The 16242-nt window shown below is 45.3% G+C and overlaps 1 protein-coding gene and 1 long non-coding RNA gene across 2 annotated transcripts; both read right to left on the bottom strand.

The window, feature by feature from the left end:
* Nucleotides 1–276: 276 nt before the first annotated feature.
* LOC141026255 (putative F-box protein At4g22180) lies at nucleotides 277–795 on the bottom strand. Its single transcript, XM_073502267.1, has one exon. The coding sequence runs from the start codon at nucleotides 793–795 to the stop codon at nucleotides 277–279; it is 519 nt and encodes a 172-aa protein (XP_073358368.1).
* A 2387-nt stretch (nucleotides 796–3182) lies between these two features.
* Nucleotides 3183–4007, bottom strand: LOC120966018 (uncharacterized). Its single transcript, XR_005758973.2, has 2 exons — nucleotides 3694–4007; nucleotides 3183–3559 (listed from the first exon to the last, which is right to left on the bottom strand). It is a non-coding gene; the product is annotated as an uncharacterized lncRNA (long non-coding RNA).
* Nucleotides 4008–16242: the final 12235 nt, after the last annotated feature.

Raw genomic sequence — 16242 nt, 5'->3', positions numbered from 1 at the left:
TAAAGGTCCACGGCGGATACCGTTTGACGACCATGTCCTCTCCAACATCGCGAGCTTGCCGTGCAGATCAACAATGTAGTTTAGGCACGGAGCAATGCCTCTACCAATACGGATCGGCTGTTTGTGTTCCCATGTGACCACCAACCCACCATGTTTGTTCACACCTATTTCGAACTTGATTAGTTCCTTGATGCGGGTGAGGCCATAGAGCCGTCCACTGCAGAATACGATGTCCAGGAGTTTTAGTGTATCACATTGTGCTGTCGTCCACCTGCTCTAAGGAAAACCAATCCGGCAGAGGGCGATACCACATTCCGGGGTGATGGCAGCCATGATGCATCCACTTGTGGCGGGGGATTTTGAGAAGACAACCTTCCAAAGCATGTCGCTAGACATGTCTAAGCAGATTGTCCTTGTGTCATTTGCGGGAAGCGTCACCTCGACGCCAGAGAAGAGGTTCATGACTATAAGCTGCATGTCTCCACACGCCGCAACCCAGCCCCCGTCGTCAGCTCCCACCACCCGCTTACCGTTGAGCGCCTCGCTCGGGAGCGGAATTCGCATGACCGCGCCGTCCTCGAGGCGATATGCGAGCCTTGTGCTGCTCTCATCGCCGTATGATGGGGAGAAGACGAGCCATGGGATTGCAGGTGGCGCCGCGTCCCTCGCCATGATCGCGGCGGCTCGCCACGGCCTACATACCGTGGCGAAGCGCACACGGTCGCGTAGGACGGTGACCTTGCTGTAGATCAGGTGGAAGAGGTCGTCGGGGAGATCGGACCACTGAGTCGACATCAACGTGGAAGGTGTGCTCCGTGTGATGCGGACGGCGCCGCTGGCAGATCGATGCACGAGCTGTTAAATCGTGTTCCAGTCGATCTCGAATAGGTTCGGATCGTGTTGCAGCTTATACCCTATGTACGTATACGTCATATATAGATTTTTTTTATTTGCGGGGGATACATATAATGGTTGCATTGCCTGGCTGGAATCAGACACGGAAACTTGCTATTTAAATTCCACGCATGAAAAGGCACGTATACTGTATGAATATTTAGTTGCAAGCAAGATTTGTAGAGTACTACGCACGTTTCCAAGAAGATCGAGATCCAAAGCATGCACCACCTTCGGCGGTACGTACTCACGTCAATTTCTTCAGCGTTCCTCAGTCTCGATGTTGTTTGCCACCTCTAGCACTCAAGTTAGCTACGACTACGAGGGATCCTTAGTTACTTTTGGCATGCAGTAAAAATTGTCAGGTCTATCAGGGAGGGTCAAAACCAACCAAACCATCATAATATACGATATTTAGCCAGGAGTAATCACAGATGTAATGGAAAAATCTGGATGTTGGTCTGGGCCGGGGCCCCTGCCAGCCCCCCTGCCTCCGCCACTGACTCCGACAAAGCCTGTTTGGGCCCGTGTCGCAGGTATAATTTGGGTCTGGGCAACAGCGTGCGGCTTGTCCACCAAGGGAGCAGCTAATCACCACGAGCCCGCACCAGTTGAATAAACATCTACTCCTATTTGAGGGACATGAAGATGTGATGATCCACGGTGTCGATAAATAGTAAATGTATTGAGGTTTACACAACAAGACACCAAGCAATATGGTCTTATTGTGCAAGAGGCATTGATCAGCGAATACCATTTCATATACCCCTTATAAAGAATTTCTAGGAGAAATCCAACACTGGAGAAGGGACATGTTACTGATACATTCATGAAGTATATAGAACCTTGTAAATTCAGGCAGCTTATATATGTCATCGATACCAAATAGGAGCTGGGACAGTACTCGTACCATGCACCAAATTAACTAAATATTCTTTAGATCATCACTTCCTCTCTGGAAACCTGAAACATCACAATGCACAATCCGTGAAATAGGGCAGGTCTGAACAGCAGAACAATATGTCATATGTGGTGTAACAACTGATGATATCCCTTTTGAAAAACAATCAGGTTCAAATTGAATACGAGGCATCAACTGATTAGCGGTTGACTATGCTAATTCAGTTACTAGCTCTTTTTTTTACGAGAAATTTTCAATCTATTCATCTTCAATCATGGCAGTACAAATAACAACAGAGATAATAAAAATTATAACCATGTCCGTGGACCACCTAGCGATGACTACAAGCACTGGAGCGAGCCGAAGGCGCGCCGCCGTCATCGCCCATCCATCACCGCAGCCGGGCAAACCTTGTCATAGTAAACAGTCAGGAAGTCATGGTGCTAAGGCCACATAGAACCAGCGCACCAGAGTAGGAACCATCGCTGATGAAGAAAGTTGTAGATCAGAAGGGTCAAACCTGTAAACACCCAAACGAAGACGAACAAAGACCGGATTCAAATAGATCCAAGTTAATTAATTAAGCGTTGTAGGATATGAAGGAAGTACTGGCGGCGCAGCTCTCAGCCGCTCATGTTTGTTTATTTCTTAATCACAGATAATTAATATAATTCATACTAATTAACATTATGGATATAAATGGGGATGTAGCTCAAATGGTAGGGCGCTTTACAATGCATGTATAGACGCAGGGGGATCGATACCTCCAATCTCCAGTTCAATTTTATTTTTTGCCTCATTATATCCATTGATTTTTAACTGAAAAAAATGACCGGGAAAAATAGTGGAAGCTCTACTTGGGCTATACTGAAAAGAAAACAAGTATTGCTAAACACGTGGCCCATTCATGCTAGTACTTTACTTTTTGCATGTTTTTTCCAGCACTGGTGATATCTCCCCAGAAAAATATATTCAAGGAGAAATCTAGCGAGCAAACGTCGCAGCCCGGTGTTACCGAGCGACGTGCTCCACTCTCACAGTCAGCTCACCACAGACCACACATTAGTAATCCTTACATGCGCTCATGTCATGTGTACGGGTGAACAGCTTTGCGTTCGTCGCGCTGTATCCCATCGACGATGTAGTGAAGCTCATATTAGAAGGTTGATCTTTTCTACAGTTGTAAAAGGTTGACCTTGGTACCTTGTACACTAGGAATAAAATCAAAAGTTTGATTAGCAGAATCAGTTTAGCTGCTTGTGTGTATCACGTTAGTTACTTTGTATGCGATTCCAAAAAAAAAAGTTACTTTGTATGTGGGCTGTTCCAGGCCATAGGAAAAAAAAATCGACTGAAACAAAATAAAATTTCATGTAAAACAGAAGAATAGCAAAAGCGAACAACTGATCGCCCGAATAGTCTCTTCGTAAATATAATTCTTTTTTGCGGGGTCTTCGTAAATATAATTCAACTACATAGCTTTGTTTATTAAATCTGTTGCATCTATTATATCAGCGGTGGCATAGATGATTAACATTCACCTTGCAAAGCAAGAGGACATGGCTGACAACTATATAGCATACTACTACCACTATCAATTTGGTTCCATTGCCTCCGGGTAGTGACAACAATGGCCAGTATGGGTGCAAATGCATCTATGGGTATTCCAACCACGGGAAGCACATTCCCGCAAGCACTCCTCATTAACTGAGCAGACTTTTTTCATCTTTATACACCCAAGAATAGGTCCAAGGTCCACTGTACCTGCAGATCAGACACAACATTCCGACGCAGTTAAAACTGATGTATGGTTTGATTTTTAAAAATAGAGGAGGCAGACAAACAAAAGAAACTAATGAATACAAAGGGAGAAAATATTTATGTATGCTCCTACATACCTGCTGCATGGCAGGACAAGAAAGTGGCGGAGATGATGATAAGAGCTAGCAAGCACAATGCCCTTATATTGTTCATAAGCCCCACGACTAGTAGTTGGCTATTAGTTTGCACTGGCTATTTTTGCAGCTATGTCCCGTTTGCCAATGCTTATATAGACACGAGAAATTAATTGGGTGCACAATTTAATTGGGAACTGATAAATACATACAAAAGAATATCATTTGGATAACTTGTTATTAATTGGTTATGAATGTTTGATGTTTACTCCTAATGGAGCAGTTGTGAATAGTATCTACGGTTTATTTTTGCTGGGTTTTTTTCGTCTCCGCTGCCCCCGTATCAACGCACCAAAAAAAAACCACCAGAGCAAACCCGCTCCTCTCGATTCCTATCCCCACGACGTACGACATCCTTCGCCGCTGCCCCATCTCCGATCTCCCTTCGCCGCCGCCCTCGCACTCGCATCAAGTCGCCGCCGATCCGTGCGCTACCTCGACAGGAGCCATCAAATCCATCCCTTCGCCGCCGCCCCTGCGCCACCACTCCTATGACGCAGCCTCCCGCCAGTCTCCACCAGCACCGCGACGTGCGTGGCCTCCACACGCGCTGTCACCGCCCCTCGAGATCCGGCCGTCGTCGAGGGCGTATCCATCCAGCAGTGCGCCGTCACCTCCCCTCCAGACCCGGCCGTCGTCAAGGCCGTATCCATCCAGCAGCACGCTGGCATCCCAATCATCACCTTCCGCGGCGTCATCGCCCAGGCCCAGTCTGGGGCCGGCAAGACGTCCATGATCTCCCTCTTCGTCTGCCAGGTTATCGAGACCAACGTCCACAAGTAAGATGCCCGGCCCTCCCCTTCTTCTACCATCGCTGGATTTGTCAAAATGATTGTTTGGGCAAAGAATTTGATTTTAGGGTTAACTTGTTCATCTTGGATTGCCATCACCCGCTAGAACATGTCTCATTCGCGGAGATTCATTCATGTGTCGGACCGCATGTGCTCAGCATATATTTTGTGGCTGGATGGTGATTTCAGCATACACACGTTGGACGCTGTTTCACCATCATTTAACAATGTAATGCATCAGCTTTCTATGATGCATATGCACTTGATTCAAAATAAATTTGTGGAACCTGTTAAAACAATACACTAGCTTTGATAATGTATATACAACACTTGCTTTGAAAGAGTGAAGTTGAAGTTAATATCGGGTACACAGTTGATTATGTAGGGTGCAGGCATTAGCGACGACATGGACAGGGGCTTCACTGACAGGAAGAACTTGCTCATGGACCGCAGGACCATGGCTCCCAAGATCGACGACCTCAGGTCTCAGCCGTGCCTTTAGGGTTCCTCTCAAGAATTACACACAAGGTCCTATTCCCAGTTCTGTTAACCTGACTGACGACTGATTCTGCATGATTCCCTTGATTTGTGCATGACACATCTTCGTTCATTTGCAGTTTCTTACTCGAGGTACCCACCCTGAGGTCCTTCTTGGTGCCACATGTGGTTGGTGGGGTGCATTTTTTAAGTTGGTATGATGAACTGGACTTTGTAAATGAGCACATATATACAATGAATCCTGGTAAATGGCAGCTGAATTTCAAGTACAGGGGACTCTTCTGCCCGATCACAGTTTTCACACATTAATAACTGTGTGGCTCCATCAGAGTGAATTCATTTTTCGGGGGGAAATTTAAGTGCACATAGCTGCAAAGATGTGAAGATCCATATCGGTCTTGTTTGATATTCTTTGAGTTGGTTTAGATAGAGAGAAGTGACCTCTTTCATGTCAAGTGCATGTGCCATTTACTACCGCCAAAGTGTAGACTGATGTACGCTCATAACTTGTTCTTTTGCTTTTTCTTGGCTGCATGCTTGCATCCAATTCAGATTTTCCATGTGCACTTCAGAACTAATCATGCTTGTACAGATGAGAAATTGAGCAAGTTTTTTAGTCTTTGATAGAAACTGAACAAGTTTCTCATGAGTTTTTTTATATACTTCAAGCCTACTGCTCATCCAGCTCTATGTGCAGCTTGGAGATATGCTTTATTGATCATGCAACCTCCTTCTTTTCTCATCCCTTTTATATTTTTATTTCAAATACTCTGTGTTAGCAAAATCCTGTTGCATGACTAGACCAACTATCTGGTGATTCAGGCACTACATTAGTGATTGGGGCAATGGTCAGACCTGCTTGCATGAAAAAAAAGGGCAATTTTGATGTGCTTGCAGGAGCTCAGAACTCACCTATTGATGACTCACCTTGGAAACTGGTTTTTTAAAGGTTGGTGACTCTGACTGCACACTTGATTCTGCACTTGGTCGTGATAGATTTTTTTACATGTCACACTATACTTGTAGTAAAATTAGATTTGAAATGAAGACTGCAACTTAAACCTATATATATATATATATATATATATATATATATATATATATATATATATATATATATATATATATATATATACTACATAATTAGACAACATGTATGATACTTGGAAAGGTATGTTATCTTGTTCAATGTTCACATATTTCCTCCCAGTGTAAACAACTATTTTTAACCCTATGCGAGTGTCCTACATCTTCTTTTTTTGCCACGGTCACAACATAGCCGACAAGCGGATGCACCGATGCAGCTTCATCGGGTTGCGGTACCAGCTCTTTCCCCAACCCACCTCGGAGCTTCAGCGAGCAGTTGGTGAAGATAAAGTATTGAAGACGACCTGTGTGTGCTCCTCGTTTTTTATTTCGAGAATCAGGTGCGCTGCTCGTGTGAAAGAAGATAAGAGGAAGGGTTGAAGACTGAAGGAGCGGCCGTGGTGGGACAAGGGCACATGATGGGCCAAGAAAGGGAAAACCAACGACGCAAACTTGGATCGGGGAGACCCCTCAAAAAAAAACTTGGATCAGGGATATGCTAAGCGGGATGGCTACACGATCGAGCGGTGCGTGCGCGACCGGTCCACCGGTACGCAACGTTTCCCTTTTGAGATAGCTCTCCACTCATGCGGAGTGGTGAATCTTGATGAGTTACGCCAACATGTGCACCGACATTTCTTAAATAGAAGCTGGCTGGCTGGCGTCATGCATTCGTACATACACATACAAGTATGAATACGCGTTGCACACGTACGGCCTCCTATTCAAATGAAATCGACGGTTCTTCTACCTCCTGCCAGCGCTGCTGCTGGTCAGCCTCATCTCCGGTGGCCTTAGAGCCAATGGGGTGTGATGGTTCCCGGCCCTTGTCGTTAGGACAGCTCCGTTTGTAAACGTTTTTGTAAGATTTGTTAGGGTTTGTGTCATGCATTCGAAGATCCCGACGAGCGCATTCGACCCTTTGGTGGGACGAGTGGCATCTCGGGCAGAGCCCTAGCGAGGATGGTTTACCTCCAAAGGAAGCAAATCAATCCTTATTAGTTCCAACCTAGCAAGCCTCCCCATGTTTATGATGGGATTGTATATCCTTCTTGAGGGCGTCCATAGTGCCTTCGACAAGGATCTCGTTAGGTTCTTTTGGCATGCGGCCAACGGCCGTCAAAAATATCACATGGTAAAGTGGGCAGATATATGTATGCCTAAGGACTGTGTTGGTCCGGGCATTACTGCACCCCGTCGTATGAATGTCGTGCTCATGCCGTGGGTCTGGCGAATCCTATGCGGCGAGGGAGTGCTATGGTTACAATTCATTTAGGCAAAATACCTTATGGGCGAGCCGCTCTTGGCATGCAACCAGCCAGATGGCTGACAATTCTGGTGAGCCATCCAAAGGATCAAGGAGGACATCCGACTAAGGATCTCCTTCTCCTTAGGGAACGGGAATAGGATCCAATTTTGGCTCGATACTTGAGGGTACTAAGGCATTGCACGTTTGTTTCCGTGGCTTATTCTCGATTTATGTGGACCCGTCCGTACTAGTCTCCACGGCCTTCCAAGCTGGACAGTGGCATTCGGTTCCGTCGTACCTTTGGTCAAGCAGAGAGTACCGACTGGACTAGATTGCGGGCCGCCCTACCACTAGTGCTTCAGGACTATTCGGTCACGGTATCCTGGCGGCTAGCGCCGACGGCGGAATTCTCGGTGAGCATGGCATAACATGCCCTTTCTCATTCACCTACCACTCCCTGGCCCTCCCCATCATGGAAAGCCCACATACCCTTAAAGATTAATAATTTTGTTTGGCAGCTACTACGGGATCGCCTCCCCTCGAGGACAGAGGTACTTAAGAGGCACATACCTGGTGATGGTCTATGCCCCCTCTATGCAGTACCAGAGATTGGGACACATATACTCTTCTCTTGTACGGCGGCAAGGGTGCTATGGACATACTTCCGTGAGGCGTTGGGGCCCGACTCGGAGGCCCTGAATCTCATGGAGTTTCTTCAACATAGCGCTTTACAGCAGTCGCGACATCGCCGCCTATTTTGGCTCATTTTTGCCGCGATGTCATGGACTCTTTGGATGACTCGTAATAAGATGGTGATTGAGAAGGTCTTTCCGAGGAAGTCATCTGACTCCTCCTTCAAATTCTTTGCTTTTTTGCAGCACTGGCACCTGTTCTTGAGGCAGCGTGATCGCGACCGACTCGGCCTTATGATGGATGCACTCCTGGCTTCGGCGCGTCAACTGTCGTCATCGTAGTGCCGTTACCCAGCTGCCACTAGGTGGCTTTTTTTCTTATTTCTCTTATGTTTTCTTGGACTTGAATGTGTTCGGGCCCCAGCCGTGGTCTCTCGGGTGATGTTTGGTTATGGATTGTATGGATCAGTGCTTTATTCATAAAACGGGGTGAAAAGTCTATTTCGAGGTAGGGTTTGTGTCCACTTCAGGAAGATAAGACGACGGCGGCTCCATAAAGATGGAATAACATTCTCCTCGCCTAATCCCCGTCCCGGTGGTGCGTCTAGCATCTTCGGTGGGTGTGTGGAGGTGTGTCTCCGGCTGATTTGTCTTTGGTGGATTTGCTCGGATTTAGTTGTTGTTCGTTTATGCTCGTGTGTCTTTTGTTAGGATCCCTTCAATCTATGCTACTCTTTATAGGCGGTGATTGTTGTTCTGGTGCGCTGGTCTTATGAGGTCTTAGCACGACGACTTTGACTATCTATTACAACAAATTTTGCCCAGCTCCGGCAAGGGAGGGGCAATGAAGGCAGCGTCTTCGGCTTGTTTCAGTGCTTGTAGTCGCCGCTAGGTGGTATACGAAGCTTGATGTAAATGTTATTATTTCTGATGTACGTTATACTATCATGATTGAAGATGAATAGATCGAAACTTTTTTCACTACTTTTTTTAAATACGTGTCAAGATCTTGTACTACCATGAGCCAAAACGCGATGTATATTCAATCTCTCGCTGCGATCGAATCGAAATACATACATGCCGGGATGATGCGATCCATCCAATTAGTTACTTTTTTGAACATCAGTACAAACGCAAGCGCTCATACATACGTGCATATATTCACCCATATGAACGCATACATGCACACCCTATCCCTATGAGCACCTTCGAGAGACTGAGCCGGCATGTCATTTTGAAATTTATGAAGTCACCGTAGGCACCTCGTCGTCCTCCCACTGAAAGCGCATCGCCGGAAATCCTGAAAAAAATCCAGGAATAATGTGAGCACCAGGACTTGAACCCTTGTGGGTTAGGAATACCACTGTCCCTCTAACCATCCAACCACAAGTTGGTTCATATCCAATTAGTTATTTGGTTGAATGATCATTCCCGTCCTTCTTTTGCCCATAACGAAAAACACTAGTGCACGTGCATTCGATGCCTTAATTCTGTCACCCATTCTCTTTCCTTCTTTTTTCATATCTACTACTATTAATCAAGCAAACATTTTCTTCTCTAAATGCACCCCACATAATGTACACACAACAACCTGGATTGATGAGAACCACAAGATTAAACCCCTGATTTAGATCTAACCATCAACATAACAGCCTACCCTCACCGCAAGTGCGTCTAGCAATTCAGAAAGGCAGACGAAAACTCTGCCATACGTACGCAAGATCGGACGAAAAGTCCTCGGCACCCCCGTAATCCCACCCCTAAATTAGCGCTAACCTCCCAATCCCATCCCAAATTTAACGCTAACCTCTTTGGCAACAGAAATCTCCTCCACGCGCGAGGCGGCCACCGGCAAAGGAGAGGTTGCACGCGATCCCGCGGCGCGGCGACGCCGGCTCTCCCTCGCCTCTCCGAGCACGAAGTTGGCGCACGTGGGGTGGCCGCCATCAAACAAGGCCGCGCTCGATCCCCCTGTGCGGCGGCACCCGCATCCCTCGCCTCTCCGGCCGCACCGGTCTTCTCCCAGAGCACGAAGTGGGCGCGCGGGGTGGCCGCCGGCAAACGAGGCCGCGTGCGACCCCCCGGTGCGGCGGTGCCCGCGTCCCTCGCCTCTCCGGTCGCACCGGTCTCCTTCCTAAGCACGACGTGAGTGCACGCATGGCGGCCGCCGGCGAACGAGGTCGCGCGCGAGCCCGAGTCGCAGCGGCGCGGAACCCTCTGCTCCCTGCCGGTTTGAGATCCGCACGTGCTCGCCTATTCACGGGCCGGCACGCGGAAGCTGGCGGTGCTCGCCTATCCGCGCGCCCGGGCGCCCGTGCAGTACCTCCTCTTCGCCGGCGTCGAGCGCTACGTACGCCCATCGCCCACCTCGGCATATACGTCCCGCCCATCATCCGCTAAGCGTTCTGAGACAGGTTTTGGGGCTCATAGGGTTACCGAATTGAGGGTTTTCTTCGCAGCAGAACTGGCAGGGGGACAGCCTCGACCGCGGCGAGGATAACATCAGGATCCAATATAAGGTTCCTGGTCCACCCTTTCCGCCACACTGAATTAGGAATGCTTGCTTTTACCTGGTGCTGATGGTTGGGGTTTTGCAGACTTGGCGGAGATCGCGAATTTCCTCGGTATCACGCATAGCAATTCAGGTGAGAGGAATGCATCTCTTTGTTCTTTGAGGCTTACATTTGTTGAGTGTTAGATCTTGTTGCAGACAGATGCCAGATATCTGGTGTCTGATGAGAATTGCAAACTCAGATTCGGCGTGCATCATCTTTTGTGCTGTTGCATGGCAGAGGTAGGCGGGTGGAACTTCTCCGTCTAATTATTAACTTGGTGGAAGCTAGCTGCTATGTCGACCACCCAGAGTGAAGGTTGGTATAACACTGATAATCGGTAGCTATTTTCACCTGAACATTTCCAATACCATAAGCAGAAAGGATTATTTGACGCAGAATGTACTTCATTGTACAGAAAGTATTAGATGATGTTTTAACCTCAGTATATTGGGGGCATCCGAAACATATATACCTGACAAATTGCTCCCTGGTAGTGTTGATGAGCAGTTAGAAAAGGATGTACAACTTGTAGATTCTATTGCAGAGAAACAGGCACAAATTTTTTCAGAAGAGTGCAAGCTTTTGCCTGCTGCTGTCCAAATACTCCCTCCGTCCGGAAATACTTGTCGAAGAAATGCATAAAAATGGATGTATTTAGAACTAAAATGCGCCTAGATACATCCATTCTTCCAACAAGTATTTCGGGACGGAGGGAGTACAATCAATTCACCCACTGTAAGTGCACCCAATTCGATGTTCTTGTCAATTTTATTATTTAGAAGCGCAGATTTCTAGCACACGTATAATTCTGAAATGGTATGAATCTACAGGATTTTTTAGTATCATGTGTAAAGAATAACAGACACATTTTGGAATAATTACAGTGCATAGCTGGTTAGTTTAGTTCAGAAAGGGGAGAACCATAAGGAGTTGTTGCAGTTTAAAGCTTTGCCGGTTTCTTCTTTAGCTCATTTCCCTTGACTTTTGTACAACCAAATCAGAAGCTTGGATGATGTCAGGTTGAATCTCGAGGTTCTCATGGTATTCCCAGTGATCTAAGTAAAAAGTTCTAGATATTTGTGACGGTCTTGATCAGAGGTCTTTACAAGGGTCTGGTAGCAGTTCTTCTGACTGGAGGCCCTTCATAAAGAACTAGCAGCATTGTTCTTTAAAAATTACCGGGATAAGATAGTTATAATAATCTTTGGCAGTATCAAAACTATAATTAGAACCACACTACATTTATTCGTTTCCACTATATTTAAATTCTTTTCTGATTCCAGCCTGTTAGTGTTGTTGCAGACTATTGGTTGTTACATATTTCAAATCACTTCGGCTAAATCAGAAAAGAATTTAAATATCTGCATCAAATACCATTACTACTAGCAGCACAATGGAACTGAGTGTACAAAATCTTTCTTTCATAGCAATTATCCATGCTGATGAAATATACGGCCCTCATGTTTTGTAGAACAATTCAGTGGAATGTACAAAGTCGGTAACCTCATTATGAAAATGGATAACCTTGGATGGTAAAGAAGACTTTGCTTAGTCTATTCCTTTGCTTTGCTTACTAATGATGCCGGAAGATGCAACATACTAATTGTTTCACTGTTATTGCTGAAAACTGGACGTGGTGAGTGTCGTCAAAATGTTATCCATTTTTCATTTTCTTCTCCACATTTTTAGTAAAATGAGTATTCTAAAAGCTTAGTAAATAGATACATTGGTTTCATAACATTTGGATTTTAGAGGCTTGTCATGCACTGCAAGTTTTACATGTTGACGAGCTGCCTTGCATATCAGCGAAGTTATTGCGGCCGTGCTTGCATACATATACATGGTTGTATCGTAAGAACACTCTTCATAGTTGTTTTTCAAGGCTGAGAAGGTGTCGCTATTGGTGACATGTGCTGTAGCAGGGGAACTTCTGTTGGTGTTTATCTTATAATAACTCAATTTGATAACGGAAACTGATTGAATTATCAATGTACATTTGTCTAAAAATTAGCAGTCTTGGCCCCGTTAGAAAAGCAAGTACAACTAAATTGTTGAAAGTGCAGTTCTACGGTAAGTACTTTTCACTAGTAGGAAAAGGGGCTTTTACCCCGGTTCATAAGGGCCTTTAGTCCCGGTTCAGGAACCGGGACTAAAGGGTCGTTACTAATGCCCTAGCCCTTTAGTCTCGGTTCTTACACGAACCGGGACTAAAGGCCGTCCACGTGGCCGGTGCGGGGAGCCCAGGCAGGAGGGCCTTTGGTCCCGGTTCGTGCCACCAACCGGGACCAATAGGCATCCACGCGTCAGCACCTGGCAGGAGCTGAGATTTTTGTTTTTTTTGAAAGGGGGGGGGGGGGGTTGGGGGTTTTGGGGGGTTAATTTAGGTTGTTATTAGGTAGCTATTAGAGAGAAGTGTCCTCTCTTATATCTCCGTGCTTGGTTTACCAACGCTACGTACTGCTATGCCTAAACATGGCTTAGATTGAAGTGAAGGCAACATGTGGTGCATGTCGAAAGTAATACTAATCCGGACTTGATCAAGTTTGGATTGTACTACTTTCGACACGCACCACATGCATGTTGCCTTCACTTCAATCCAATCCATGTTCATTTCACCCGCTGATATATAATAACTCTTCATGCACGCATCATGCATCATCATATATAATAACAAGTCCTACTAATCATCATCATACAACTTCTACTCGTTATTAATAACAAGTCATACGATCATCATCCTCACAGTCATCGAACCAACCCTACTTAATTGTTCTTAGCACATGATCATCAGTATTAGGTAGGACCGAAATACCCTCTTTAAGGTAAAATAGCATAAAACAATATAGACCCTGACTCTCCATTATGGAGAATGGAGATCATCCTGTCTCCAATTCTTGCGCCTCGCTTCCTTTTGCTTCCAAGAAGCTCCTTGCGACTGTCCATACATTTTTTCCATTCTTTGATTTGCATGTCTCCACTTCTTTTAGAAATCCGGTATGCACAGTTGAGATTCGTAGGATGACCTGGTTGTATATTCAAAACATCAAGCCTACCATTCTGATACATCAAATGAGGCACACAATTCTCCGGGATTATCTGTTGAAAAACATAGTAATAACTTCATAGTTAGCAATGATAATGCACTAGTTTTAGAACTATGCAAAATATGCACGGATGTCGTAATAGTAAGAAATCTTACGAGGGTATCTCCATAGTAGTTACCGTAGTTCAACACGTGCACGTATGGAGGACCATAATGATGAGGAGTTTGATTGTAGATATTGTAATTCTCAATATCAGTACAAAATCCGACCAGATGAGTTTTCTCCTTATAAGTTAACTCAGAGCCATCGGTGTAGTAGGTTCTGTCTACCATGTTCCGCACATTGTTTGAACAATCAAAATAAGCTGTCAATGAAAATAAGCTGTCAACTATTTTGAAATGAACAATATAAATTAGCTAATAACTATGTTTGAGAAACTCACATAGCGGTAGAATTGGAGGCGTATCAACAAGGACCCAAATGTCCATATTGTCTTGCTCGATGTCAGGATCACCAAGATCCATGGTGACAAGCATACCCTCATCAAAACCATACATCTTTCAAAATGCTTCCCAATTTTTACAACCAAAATGGGTTACGCTCTCAGAATTATACAGCTTTACTTCAAAATCTATATCGTGATGGGTCCTTAGGTGCATTTTCTTTGCTTCCATACTTTCATGGTCTTCAAAACCCATCCTCTCCAAGACGTAGCGTCTTGCATGGCATGGGATAAGCTAGCCGAATTGTAAAAGATGAAAAGTACACGTTGAAATAGTTGAAGTCGTGCTTAATTACGAAAAAATAACACTAGCTTGTCGTCGTTGCGTACCGTTTCAACATCGAACGTCTCCTCCAGCTTAATACTGAAGCGCCGATCTTCGTCCAGGTTAGGCCTGTCGCACTGACCTCGGTCGTCCTGGCACCAGTCGCACTCCCCCGGGAGACTTTCGTCGTCCGAGTACGACATTTCCTATGTTCATATATAATTCAAATATTAAACATCTACAATTAAATATATGTACTAAAAAACCTAAGTTAGATCATTATTATTCATCACGGGTTGACTATCGGTTTGTCGAGTCTTTTCTTGAAAACTCTCAGCTCACGTGGTGTATACATTCGACCGTTGGTGATGGTCGCTCCTCCCTTTGTCCCCGTGTGCATTACACCAGAATGTCTAGCTAGCACACGGGAACAAAGGAGAAGCGACCCCCACGACAACAGTCGGGATTCTTCGTCCTCTCATATATATATGGTGGAACTCTCCCTCACTGATTCCTCTCTGACTTTTGCGACCGTCGGTGATGGTAGCTCCTCCTTTCGTTCTCGAGTGCATTACACCAAATTGTCTAGCACACGGGAACGAAGGAGAAGCTACCCCCACGACAACAGTCGGGATTCTTTGTCCTCTCATATATGGTGGAGACTCGACAGACTTACAGTCAACCCGAAATATCATTTAATTATCTTTCTAAAAGAGGATTTGGCTGGTCTCACCTCGATGTCGGAGGGGGCGGTGACGGGGACGACGGCGGGGATGATGGAGGGGCGGGGGGGGGGGGGGCTCCTAGATTTCTGCGAAAACAAAAACCCTATAAGCTATCAACTAATCATAGTGCTCTCCAATTTAGCATTCAAAGTAGGATTGGAGTAGTTTTCCACTTTGAGAATTCAATGAGCGAAATCAAATCACAAAATAAAGTAGTATTCAAATTAGGATGCATTCAATTATAAGCAAAACTACATCATCTCCATGCGTCCTTACATCGTCGAATATTATCACTAATACATCTCGAATACTATCATACATATAGCATCGCTAGTACAGCTAGAACTGTAGCGCCCGACGGATATCGGCGCGGGCGGTGGACACCCAAAGGGACGGAACCATCACAGGATCATAGCTCCAGTGAGATCCCTGAAGAACCTGCCAGGTATTGTCGAACCTGCCCTCCAACGCAACCATGTAGCGACGGACGTGCTGGTCCTCCTTGCTGACACGGTGACGTACCTCCTCCGCGGTGTCCGGAAGCCTCGGCACCGTCACTGGCCCACGCGAGCGCCACCAAACAAGGATCGGGTCAACGACTGGCTGGTTCCTCACCAACCTACGCCCACCGGAAGGTAGCACCTCCCAAAACCAGCCCGGCGGAGCCCAGTCCCGGACATGGCCCCTCTGATCAAGCCGGCCTCCTCCGCCGAGTCGACGACGAGGATGCGGGATAGGCATCGTCGACGTCGATGCGGGAATAATTGCTTTAACTAAAAAAACAAACTAGTTCTATTAATTTCCTTGCTAAAAATAAACTACTTCTATAGTAAAATAAACTAGTTTTGTTAAATCAACTAGTTCAACTACTAATTAAGCACTTACTATAAATAAAATAAAATAGTTTTATTAATTAATCAACTAGTTCAACTACTAAGCACTTACTATAAATAAATAAAATAAAGTAGTTCTTACTAAAAATAAACTACTTCTATATATAGTAAAATTTAATAAAGTAGTTTTATTGATTAATCAACTAGTTCAACTACTAAGCACTTACTATAAATATATAAAATAAAGTAGTTCTTACTAAAAATAAACTAGTTTAACTAGTTCTATTATTTTTCTAACTAATTCTATTAAAC

The sequence above is a fragment of the Aegilops tauschii genome, chromosome 6, assembly GCF_002575655.3.
Source record: "Aegilops tauschii subsp. strangulata cultivar AL8/78 chromosome 6, Aet v6.0, whole genome shotgun sequence".
NCBI classification, from domain to species: Eukaryota; Viridiplantae; Streptophyta; class Magnoliopsida; order Poales; family Poaceae; genus Aegilops; species Aegilops tauschii.
This window is presented reverse-complemented; position numbering and strand designations above follow the sequence as displayed.

Bases quoted from the DNA above. Each gene is read 5' to 3' on its own strand.
- LOC141026255 (XM_073502267.1), bottom strand. From the start codon at position 795: ATGTCGACTCAGTGGTCCGATCTCCCCGACGACCTCTTCCACCTGATC.